General features: G+C 39.1%; 1 protein-coding gene across 2 annotated transcripts; it reads right to left on the bottom strand.

Moving 5' to 3' along the window:
• Positions 1-162: 162 nt before the first annotated feature.
• Positions 163-11,354, bottom strand: ccz1 (CCZ1 homolog, vacuolar protein trafficking and biogenesis associated). Of its 2 annotated transcripts, XM_073490394.1 has the most exons (17): positions 11,225-11,265; positions 9,421-9,496; positions 9,208-9,304; positions 9,001-9,098; positions 8,645-8,738; positions 8,431-8,511; positions 8,292-8,339; positions 8,055-8,138; positions 7,284-7,459; positions 6,370-6,451; positions 5,406-5,467; positions 4,088-4,199; positions 3,754-3,787; positions 3,471-3,588; positions 1,959-2,117; positions 803-930; positions 163-714 (listed from the first exon to the last, which is right to left on the bottom strand). In XM_073490394.1, exons 2-17 carry the CDS (start codon positions 9,432-9,434, stop codon positions 659-661), a joined length of 1,443 nt encoding a protein of 480 aa, XP_073346495.1. In that variant the 5' UTR covers positions 9,435-9,496; positions 11,225-11,265; the 3' UTR covers positions 163-658. The 2 variants fall into 2 exon arrangements, with proteins under 2 accessions (XP_073346495.1, XP_073346496.1); XM_073490395.1 differs by lacking the exon at positions 9,421-9,496 and having other exon boundaries at positions 579-714; positions 11,225-11,354.
• Positions 11,355-12,425: the final 1,071 nt, after the last annotated feature.

Below are 12,425 nucleotides of genomic sequence, written 5' to 3'. Positions count from 1 at the left end.
TGACGACATGTTCATCTAAAATTAAAATTAAAGTTTATTCTCGTGATTGGAAAATGGGCCCCATAATATTCAGATAAACACGATGCTGTTATTTGGAAGGAAGGAAAACATCCGCTTAGTGTGCATCTTCAACAACAAGTAGAAAAATTACACTACGCAAAATGACTTCTTAATTTATTTAAAGTTAGCGTAGTTGTTTACAAACCACAATAGTTTTGACATAATGACATCTTATTTTAAAACCATCACTGATCATCAAAGGAACCTGGAGTAAACTGTTCTGTGCATGTCAGTTTTTAAATTAATTTGAGACACTATCATGATGTGGTCATTAAAAACAACAAAACAAAAAAAAAAACATGAAGAAGTTGGAATTTCAAAGAAATCAATATGTCCAGTGAACAAAACCCTACAAGTATGTACAAAGAAAGACGGAAAATAAAGTACATGTACAGTAAAAATCTGGATTTACATGTAATTACAAGAGAAAATTACAATTTTTATAGGTTAAATAAAAAATAAAAAAAACTTAGTGAGAGAGCTTTTTATTTTTTTCTTATTTTACAATGCAATTATTGCATTACGCTGATGCTGTCATGATACCCTGCAACGCTGACAGTTTTTAGTGTGGTGGAACAGTCTCTGTCTGTCTGCTGCATCAGTCCAAGAAGAAAATGTTGTTGAATTGTGTTGCACAAAGCCTCTTGACCTCCTCTGTAAGGGAGAAAAGAGAAAAGGGTATTAAGGTTGGAGTACCGATGACTGACACAGATTTAGTCATTGCCAATTGGTGGAGACTTACCGTTTACTTCGATCAGATTGGCGTTCTTCTGATTCAGGATCACGTACAGTTCTCTCTGGTCTGACTTCTTTCCAACTACCCAGTAATCTGTCATAGCTTTTACGATGATTTCTTCATCTTCATCCACCCTGGGAGACAAATACAAAGTCAAGTGAAGGAAACTATCACATTTACAGAAGGTTATCTTACAGCTTTGTATCTGAGGGGAACTGTGCTTCCAAGATAATGTATTTAGCTACACTGACTCAAAAACCTCATATATATATATATAATATATATAATATATATAATATATATATATATATATATATATATATATATATATGAAAAAATGTCCTATAATTGAATATTTCTCAAGGGTTGAGTCAGAAGTGAATGCATTTCTCATTAAAACACAACAGAAATCCGCAAGAAATTACCTACATTTCAATATCTAAATTGCACAGATAACAGTGTGTATGTTTTGAGTATGCAGACAAGGAAAGAACATCTGTACAACATCTGCGCAAAAAGAGGAACTGATATTGATACCAGCATCAAAGCTATGAATGTAGATGCCACTTTATGTCCCACAGTCTGGAAATGGGACTTTCACATGACTACAGTCTCATGACTGCATCTAAACTGAGTGAGTTTACAAAGTTCCCACAGACATCACATTATCTATGAAAATGACACAGCTAGTTCAACAAATCATGTCAGGCAGAGTTGGGAGAGGGAGAATGAGATGAAAATCCCTGATGAGGCTAAATGTCTCCGGGAAACTCAGTGTAGCTCCACTAAATCATTGACGTGGGGGGATTTTTGTAGTAAATTTTTGATTTGGTTTTTTTAAAACCCCTCAGCAGAAATCCAAATTAGCTGGGACCCAGTGTTGATGCTGCAAGGAATGTGTATCAGCACGCCCACATATTCCACAAGTTCAGCCTTTTCGGGAGAGAGTGGGATGCTTAGTATCAAGGATACTTGGCTTTGGATGCTTTTCTCATTGTATCTACGAGTTATTCCTGAAGGGTTTGTGTAAAAGGAATTCAACCTGCTAGGGCTGGGAGCAATAAGGCCTGAAAATAATGTTGCGATATATTTAGGAAAAACTTTTGAACAAATGTGTGGAGGCCTTCAAGATAAACACAGCCACAGCCTTTCCCTGCCTCACCTGGCGAAGTCACAGTTGATGTCTCCCAGGATCTTCATGAGGTCGGGGTGGACAGAGGTGAGGCAAACACTGGCAGTCTTCCTCATGTGGATGGTGCTCTTCTCCGCCAGGTTCATGTGGTTGAAGTAGATGAACTTAAACTGCGGCTCCTTCTCAGGCCTGAATGGACACAAAATGTTAAAGCTGTATGACCCCCTGCTTGTGAAAAACAAGGACAAGTCTATGATGTGCATCTTTTTGAAAGGGTGCTACTTCATTTTCAAGGTGACATTGTTTGGTTGTTAGAGGTGCTGCCCTCAGCTTTTATTTGAGCTGATATGGAGGGAAGACATATCTTGCTAATTTGTTTTAACACTATAGCCCTTGTATACATCAGTAGGAGACTAACGATGTCCAGTCAAAGAGTTTGGGTGTCTCTGTGGCAAGCCATTCAGTAAACATACATTATTAATAGATGATACAGGAAGGCCAAATCACTTTGGATGATAACATCCACCAAAAAGCCACTTGTGCATTTTAATTAAGCCCACTCCATTGTCCACCCACGTTAAGGTCAACTGAGGATACAGTTATTACCACAGCTTACCTGACAACAGTACTGTAATAGCATCTCTGGAAGAGTGCGTGTAGGTATTCAAACAGGCCATACAACTGATTTTATCTCTGCGTCGTCTAATTATTTACAGTTCCAACAGGCCAAATCAGGACACAGGCCTGAACGCCAGCAGAGGAATTTGGGACGCCATCATTTATTCAGTGGATTCTTCACTTGGGTGATTAAAAAAGGGGCCCATCAAATTGCCCGTGCCAGGGAGTCCAGTCTTGGATTACAGGCACGGACGAATCTGAAGCTAACTGCTGGGGTTAAAGGAGAGCGGGCCAGGATGCCAGTCTTTACAGCTACTCTGCTTGAGTTACCCCTAAGTAGTGCCCTGACGATATCCAGTGGTATTAGAGTCTCATCTAACGCTGGCAGCCAGGCAGAGTTAATACAAACTGATGACAACAACATGGCTAATCATGGGACTGCATTTCATTAAAATCATCTCGTGCCCTTATGCTACATTCTCTCTAATTCTGAGAATGTTCTGGAAACAGTTTTTGACTATTTATGATGCAGTACTAACATAAATAACTGATGAACAAATAAGTCTACAGTAGGGCTACAACCAACTATTTTTTCTTTCAATTAATGCACTGATAATTTAGTCAAGAAAGTCAAACTGAAGAATTTAGTTTGAAATATGAGAATTTTTAATAAGCTGGCAGTTAAAATGTCACCAAAGTTTCGTTCTTCTTTTTCCTTTTTTTTTTTAAACGGTAAATTTTTTGGCTTTGTTGCCAAAACACGTTCTGCCTATGGCAGGAATAATTTCATCAAAATGTCGTATATTTCACTTTAAATGGTTTATGAGGGGAAAAGTATTTAATAATGAATATATGCATGAGTTGTTGCTGTAATTAAATTGTTGGCAGCAATTAGAAATATTGTTAATTAAGCGGTCAACTGACCCTGATATCCTGCGGTTAATGGTGAACTGTTCACAGATGTCTGATGCCAACAAAGTGAGCTGAGGGCCCACCAAGCCGTCCAGCTGTTCACAGAAGTCCCTCGTCAGCTCCACAGAGGCTAGAAAAGAGATGAGACGGACATTATGGGACATCTGAAGAGAAAGGGACATTTTAGCTTTATATGAGCAGTAAAACGGCACCAGAATAAATTAACCAGGAAAAGGGAAATGAAAGTTGACTCTTTTTATTCAGTGGGCAGGTGGGTGACTGGGTGCACACTTACCACTGATCATAAAACACGCTGCAGCGCTCATCGCCTGGAAAAGAGCAGATGGGTGCAGGTTAAATGCAGTATCAAGGTCACACAGGTTAGAAATCACATTAACATGATGATAAGCATCGTGGGCAAACTTCATCATTTTAAAATTCAGCTGTCTAATCCCAAAAAATCCATATCGTGTGATAGAGCAGTGGAATATTTCATCCTAAATCTGCTGTTCATAAACAAATCCTCCAGTCACAGATTATAAAAATGAATAACAACTCCCCCCTATTTTAATACATTAAAAAACTCCTTTATGGACTGTCACAAAAATAGCAGATCATGTTTACTCTACCTTATAAACGATCAGGTGCAGCTCCTCATAGCCATCGTCTGTGCTGACAAATATTTTTGGAAATCTGAATTTGGCCTCAGGGTCTTTAAGGTTAGTAGGTCCTGTAAGAAACCTGGAGAAAACAGAGGAGAGCATGAACAGTCCAAAAAGTCAAAACTGCAAGCCTACCTGAGAGACTATTTACAAAACAAATTTAGGAGAGATTGCCGGTAATGCTGTAAAAATTAATTAATTAATTGACATTTCAGCTCAAGATTCATTCAAAGTGGATCCTGTACATCTCCAGCAAAAAGCATTGGAAGCGAGGATTTGTGGTATTCATTATGGCGTCATAAGACAAATCTAAGTGTTGCTCATGGGGGAAGGTTTGGCCTGATGGTGGCACTAGATGTAAGGTCAGCGGGTTACCAAAACGGGTATGAATCATCAGCTTTCCTGAATATTTGTACCAAATACACAGCAACACAGCCAGTAGTCGTCAAGATATCTTGGACAAAAGTGTTGAAAAGACTGAACCAGACCATATCATACTGATTATAAAAGAACTAAAAGATTCATTCCTCTTCACCATGTATCCCTTCATGACAGATCCAAACTGAACAAAGGACTCACTGTTATACTGTTTATACACAAGACTCCAAGGATGCCACATATTATAAACCATGAGCACTGAGGCCTGTCTTTGTGTTACATGTGTTTCTCCAACTCTCTCCAAGTGCATCTGTAACCTATTTTACTTCAACGTAGTTCTAACAATTTTGCTGTCCTTCATTTAATATTCTTTATATTCTCGAGTGTCATTCAATCAGACCTTATACTTATAGGTCACCAGGAGTCAGCCTTGGACTACTGCAACAGCTCCACTTCACCTTCAGGGACAAATGACTTGAAGCAGCATTCACACACAAGTTTTGTCAGACGGAAAACACTTGAGCAAACTGTCTCTGGTTACATATGTACACTGAAACTGAATAGAAAGTAGACTTTATTTTCTTTCCCCGAGCGTGCAGTGAAACTCTACCCCCTGCTCTCTTATTTAAATACAAAGTGCTAGCCAAGGGAGTTGCCTCCTTAAATAATTTGGTTGACTGCAAGCACAGCTCATTACCGTCAGTGGGTCGAGACCACAAGACGCTGGTGCACACACATGCACGTGGATGTAAACAGTACGCCTGTTGATGTGTAATGTTGGACACCTTTTACATTGAAGACATTATTCCACTGACAGACATCTCAACAAAATCCCACTCTTGTTTTTACGGGACCCTCTGCAGACGAACACAGATACAGATACAGGTACATGTGATCGGGGACTTACCTCCCATAGTGCAACAGATTCCCTGCGACCTCTGGCCTCAGTGGAGAGTCCCTGCCAGCCAGCTATGAGGAGAAAAGAGTGGGTTAGTGGAAAATGTTCGACACAGCTTTGCAAGCAACATTCACAGCTCGTATACAGGACAGTCGTCTATTAATTTCTGTCTTATGAGGCACCATTTGTGCCAAACTGATGTCACTGAAAACCACTGTATGCATTTATTTTTTCTTACACGGCCATCTTAGCACCAATTGTGTGTGCTCCAAATACTAAGCTCCTCCCTGATGAAGAAGAATGTTTATATTTATAAGTCAGACATTTATCAAAATAATAGTGATAGTGTACAAAATAATAATATTTCATTTACTCAAATTAATATAATTGTTACGTCACATCATTACGACATGCAAAACAGTCAACTGACACTGACACAGGGTGCAACAAGACAACACAAGCGCAGTTCAAATTGTTGGCTCAAATGAAACCCCATACTGTCTGGATCATTAACATAAAAAAAAAAACATCAGCTCACATTACATTCTTCGTAATCATGCAGGAGCATAGTATCGGGAGCACACTATCAGTGCTAAGATGGTGCTGTCATCATAAAAGAATTACCACCTCAGGGTTGTGTGCCTCTGTGCAGCGGTCAAGTTGTGCTTTGCAATTATATCTGTCCAGAACACATAATATACTGTATGTAGTGAAGACTTTGAAGGAATTTGATAAAAGGTATTAAGTGTATTTTCTGGCAAAATAGAAGTTCTCACTACATTGACATGTATGATTTCAGTGAATAATTTCCAGTGAACATGTTCAACAACAATCACCTCAAGCTCACTATCTGCAAAACCAATGAATTTGTGGTGGACTAATGCTGCATGTATATATACTGATTGAGTGAAACAAAAACAGGATCAGATTCCACAGTTTTATCCTAACCCCATGTGCACTCCCACCTCCTCACCTCTGGTTCAGAGTGCCTGGGGAACAGCGAAGTGGTCAGGTACTTGTACAGGATCCTCATGTCATCTTGCTCCAGTCCGCTCCTGCAGACGAAACCGCAGGGACTAAATTACAACCTTTACAACGCGCCCTGCCAAGATCCAAATAATATGTGGCTGTTGACAGTATTTTCAGTGTGCTTCCAGTTGAATTTGCATCAGGGGCCGGGTGCTATATTAATTAATTAAATTGTGCTGCTATGAATACTCCAGAGCAATGCTATTTAATTTAGACAATAATTAAACAGCTCTTCTGTTTGCCTGTTGACAATGAAAGATCACACTGCTCTCGAGTAATTTCATTACAAATCATGTAATCCCCCGTGCTTACACACTGCGCCACTGTTCCCAGAGCGAAAGTGACATTTCAGTGAGCATGTTAACCGCAAAGAGGATTACAGGACCCACCTCTGTTTACCAAGGATAGAGACAGTGCCATTAAGTGCCGCCCACCTTACAAATCATCTCTGCTAACTTTGTATTGTGTGAAGGTGTTTCCTAGCAACTTCTGTCTGCTAGCAAACAACAAAAAAATGGCTAAAAGCTGCTGTGTGCTGGAGAGAGGCACTACCAATAAGTTAAAGAACCTAGAACTAATTTTTTATAAGCTGCTGAACTGAAAAACTGAGCCTTAAGAAGACAAAAGTGGATATAGGCAACAGCCATCAGTGGGAAAAATTGGGAAACTGGGGGATCCAGACACTCAGGATGCTAATGTTATGTGTGCAGCAAGCATTTTTGATTTGTAAAGAGCTGATTTTGTCGGTAAAAGTGTTATTTCTGCAGGTGGTGTGTTCAAGAGGGCTTCCAAATTCAATATCAGTATCAATAGCTGGGGGAATAAAACACAATTTACAAAAAAGTTTCAAGTCTGTACCAGATGAGCTGGTCGTTATACAGGAAGGCTGTGTATTTGATCAGACTGAGGCTCTCCTCCACTCTGTTGACGAACGACTGGATCTTAAGGTAGGTCATCTTGTCCAGTGGGAAGAAGCTGATGCCTCCAAACACGTCCAGCAGGTCGCAGGATTGAAGATGGAGAGTCTGCAGATACTGAAAACCCCAGAATGAACACACCCACACAGAAATAACAGGAGACAGCCCAGAGACACAGGAGAAGGGAAGGTGAAAGGGGTTAGTTTACCTGCCTACAAGTGCTTGCTTACAGAGCAATAAAGACAGAGGAATAAGAAACTCTGACTGATGCTGTGTGGAGACGCTTGCATCATCCTGACATTCAACCTCTGATAGGCACACCACCGCCATCTCTCTCTTTGTCTCAGTCTTTGGGTTACATGGAGGAGAGGGAAGCCCGTGTTAACTTAAGATGGGTATTCCCTAATTAGAAATTAATTTTTTATACTTGTGCATATGTGTTTATCGTTCCAGCAAGCTGACTGTGGCATGAAGGTTGAGACAGCTAATAAAGACAGACAATTATGAAGAAATCAGGCATGACTGCAAACATCTTTTCACACAGTCACATGACTCTTTACAAAGACACACTGTATGTACAACGAGTATCATCCCTGGAGGCAAGACCTTGTGAAAACACGGCTTTTCAGGCTCTAGTGACTTTTTAATAAAACATTTATGTGCACACTGTCCGGTTATAATCAATCATGCTTTCAAATGGAGAGCTTTTTACCCTGTAGAAGAACTTTTCAAGCTTCTGAATGAGCAGCTCCACTCCACCGGCTTCCATCGCTCTGCCAAATGTGCCATTGAAGAGCTAAAGCACAAGCAAAATAATCACTGTTACAAAATTATTCTTTTTGTATTATAAAAGGCCATAAACTGGTAGTATAGGGGTGTTATTATATGGTTTTTAGAAGAGAAGGACTTCTGACAGTGTCTAAAATACATATACTGGGTACACACTCACCTTGTACATACTGTAGCACTGCCTTACCACTGCACCATAAACAGTGTCCTACAGAGGCAAGAGGGTAAGGTGAGGTAAAGTTTAAACTGACAATATTTAGTGAAAGAAATACAGATGTTGAGCATCACTCAGCACTTACAAGTATTTCCTCTTCCTGATATTCTACCGTGGGAGGTTTACCATCTTTGTTTGGTTTCTCAATCATTGGGTTTCGAACCACCTGAGGAAAGAATTTGAAATACAAACAGCAGGATTAGAGAAGGAAAGCTTAATAACATCCAAAAGAAATTCAACAGTCAAAAAAACAGAGCAAATATTAAACAAGAGAAGTATATGTAAGCTTTTAAAAATACCATGACTATCCAGAAATTGTCCTCGGGCTCGAAGAAAAACTGCCGGTTCTTCTGTGTGTGCAGGGACTTGGCTGGTTTTGTTGGACAGAACGTTCTGGAAGACAGAAGACATGACCGTGAAAAGAAAGGAGATACAAGATGTGCAGTCCGATCCTTTCTGCTTTCACAGATAGTGGTTACTTATCAGTGTTTTATATCACAACTTATTGCAACATTTCCCTGTTCTGTTATACTTCGGGTTCAAAGAAAGGACACCCTCCTTCTCGTTTGCTTTAAAACAGCATGTCAAATGCGCCACATAACTCACATTGGACACTTTTAAATTAATGCCAAGCCTACAGTACTGAACTCTTTACCTGGTGAACTGTACAATGGCTTCACAAAGGCCCACATTTCGGATCTTCTCATTCTTCTCCACATCACTTGGGTGGTAAAACAAAATCTTCTTCTCTTCCTGAAGAAAACAAAAATTACACTTTTGACAAGTTCCTAATAACCAGAGTTAAAAAAAAACAAAACTGGTCAAACTGTAAAGTATGTGTATATCTGGGAATCAACCTCACCTCTCCTTCCCGGGGTCCAAATGTTGGGTTATAAACGAAAAAACTGAGCAGGGATGGTGTGTACTGTTTCTCTTGCATTCCTGAGGCCATCCTGGGACTGTAACAGATACAAAGAGAAAGCTGAAGAAACACAAACCAGATAAACGACCTTTTAGATTTCTTCCAGCTTACGTCAATGTCAGCCTTGCATCATCAAAAACATGTATGCTTTACCTAATCATTAGCATTAGTGTAACTTGTGTCTGGATTTCCTTTGTTCCAAAGGCAGTTTGGTTAGCATGCCGTGTGCCTGCAGAATGAAGACAAGTACATCACAAACTGTAGCATGACAGATCTAGAGAGAATCATTAAGCTCTAACTGCAGGGATAAACACACACACAAACAAACACACTAGTACAGCTGATGTTTATTAGGGCAAAGTTGGATCTATACTTGAAATGCACTGATCTGATATGCTATGCTAGATCAGTATGTTCCTAAATAGTAGGGAAACATTAATCCAATGCTGATATTGAGCTGCTCTATTCAATTATATTTCATGTTTTTGTCTATATGCTTATTTGCACTAAATGTGTTTGTATCTTAACTTGTAATTCATGTTAATTAAAGTTTCTACATGTTTATTGAATATTTTAATTTAAAAATAACAATTCAGTGAATGTATATATATGTATTTATTGTTGCATTATGTTTTACAAGGTAAGGAAACAAATGTTTAAGTCAAGCCTGCTTTACACGTAAAATAATTATCCCTATCCACACAGTGAGACATACAGCTTATGAATTAAACACTGGTATCCGGTTGGTACTCGGTATCAGCAGATATTCAAATTCAGGTACTGGAACTGGATCGGAACTGAAAAAAACATGGATCGTACATCCCTACCAAATGCTGACCTTATTCTGTGGATCAGATATTGCCAATGACATGACCAACCCACAGCTGCTTTGTCAATGTCAAGATTTAGGGTTTCCGATAACAGCTGCATTTATTTATTTATTCATGGCAGGCGACTGATACAGCTTTAAGTCCCAAAGTTATCCCTGACGTTATGTTACTACATTACAAAAAAAGTATACCTATTAATCCCTGCAGGAAGGTACAGACATACCAGAATTTGGAAAAATGGTAAATGTGTTGTTTATGGTAGAGGCCTGGCTGAGGCTTTGGAATCGGTGTACACCTAATTCATACAGTGGTGGTTATTATAATACTACCTTTTAATAGTGTTTTATCATACTGGAGGAAAATCCCATTGACGGTGCTCAAAATTAAACAATAGCACAAAACTAATATTTACACATATTCACCAGCTTATTTAGTGTACTAGGGCACAACTAAGGCAGTCCAAGATCCTGATCAGTGTTTCTTATACACTCATTGATACAGCAGAAAGTGATGGACAAATAATCCGTATAAAGAATTTCGAATTTATTAATGCAATGACATATGAGCAATAGGTTCATGTCATGGTGGCCCAACAACATACTACAGTGTCAAGTTGCTCCACCATAACATTCAAGTTTTATGAGGCTATAAATGTTTTAAATTTAACGTCAACAGCCGGTCAAAAACTCAGTAAGAAGTTCAATCTGCGCTTTTTATATACTTCAGTACTATCAGATGCATGTTTGCTCCTGCTTCTGCATTGTGTCGCTACCACTGTGTACAGGATAATGTAAATTTCGCAACGTTGACTGTTGTCGTTAAGCCGGTGAAGTCTGTGCAAACTGAGCTAAAACCCTGAGAGGAACCACAACACACAAGCTGACTTAGCTGTTTTTTTGTGTAAATTATGACTTCGTGAGTTAAGCACACATGGTGTCGTCTGTGGCTCTGTAACTTAACATGTAGCCTACAACTACTTCATATTAACTGTTACCGAGCACAGCAACAAGCCGACGGTGAGCCTGATCCAGCAGCTATTAGCTCGCTAGCTTGCTCTGCTAGCTGTAGAGTTGTGTTTGCAGAGATTCAGGCGGAGAAAAACAGAGTAAGACGACGGTAACACTCACCTTACAAAGCATACACCCAACACGGGCAGGTACTTGTGGCTGTAGGTTGCGTAAACAAAAATAAAAAATGAGGAAATGAGATCAATGAGAGGAGATGCCGCATTATACTTCACATTCTTAACTTCCTGTATTTGACAGCGCGGCGTCACAAGTTCAACTGCTCGGGTAAAATCGATGTCAAGCCAAATAAAGGTTCCTAGTCCAAGGGGAACGAGAATTGCTGTGAACTTTAGAATAACTTCTTGGTTATTATTAAATGTGCTCGGGTTCTGCAAAGACGTGGGTTCACATGTAGTAATATTTGATTTAAGGTGTACTTAATAAAACAGTCTTGTTTACAAAGAGTTTTTAGCTCTTATTTACACTGAGGATTATTAACCAAGTACTTCTTTGGTCTTGCATCTGATTACATCAAGTCTTTATTGCACAGTGATGAGACACTTTGGTTGGACTTTGGATTGTATAGTGCATGCATTCGGAAGTCATTTGTTTCTTTAATCGTCACATTCAGTTCTTGGTTTAGATTATACCATACATTTATTTTCACACCAATCCCTGTAATGTTTTATACCTTACATCTTTTCTCTATAAACGAATATAAACCTTAAAAGCCCTGAATAAACAAATACTTAATTCAATTTGTTCAATTGTAAATGTGTTAGTAAATGATCTATGAATAATACACTGCATGTAGTCATGAGATACACAGTCACCAACTTCAGTCTGCACCCATGTTTATTTGTGAACATATTCCCTTATGTGTTTCTACTATAGTGACAAATCCATGTTGTGGAAGATTGTGTATTTGAAGAACCTCTTAATCTAAAGGAGACATATAATGTTCATTGTCAGGTTCATAACTTTATTTTGGGTTCATACTAGAATAGGTTTACATGAGTTTTCTCATTCTGTCTGAAATGCTGTTTTTAAGCCCCTCTCTTTGTCCAGTCTGCTCTGATTGGTCAGCTCACATACACCTGAGCCAGCACCACAAACACCAGCAGAGAAGCTGATGCTTTTATTCCTCCTGTCATTCATGTGGTTTCTACTCTTGAGCTATCAGCTGGTATTTGTACACACAGTCATTTCGCCTCATTTTATTTTATTTTTTGCTGAAACATAATATGACAAATGTGATTTTCATAGCATTTGTTTACCCATCGAACATGATTTCAGAAAAGATAGCCATGGAGAGGTGATC

This window comes from Pagrus major, chromosome 20, assembly GCF_040436345.1.
Source record: "Pagrus major chromosome 20, Pma_NU_1.0".
Lineage (NCBI taxonomy): Eukaryota > Metazoa > Chordata > Actinopteri > Spariformes > Sparidae > Pagrus > Pagrus major.
This window is presented reverse-complemented; position numbering and strand designations above follow the sequence as displayed.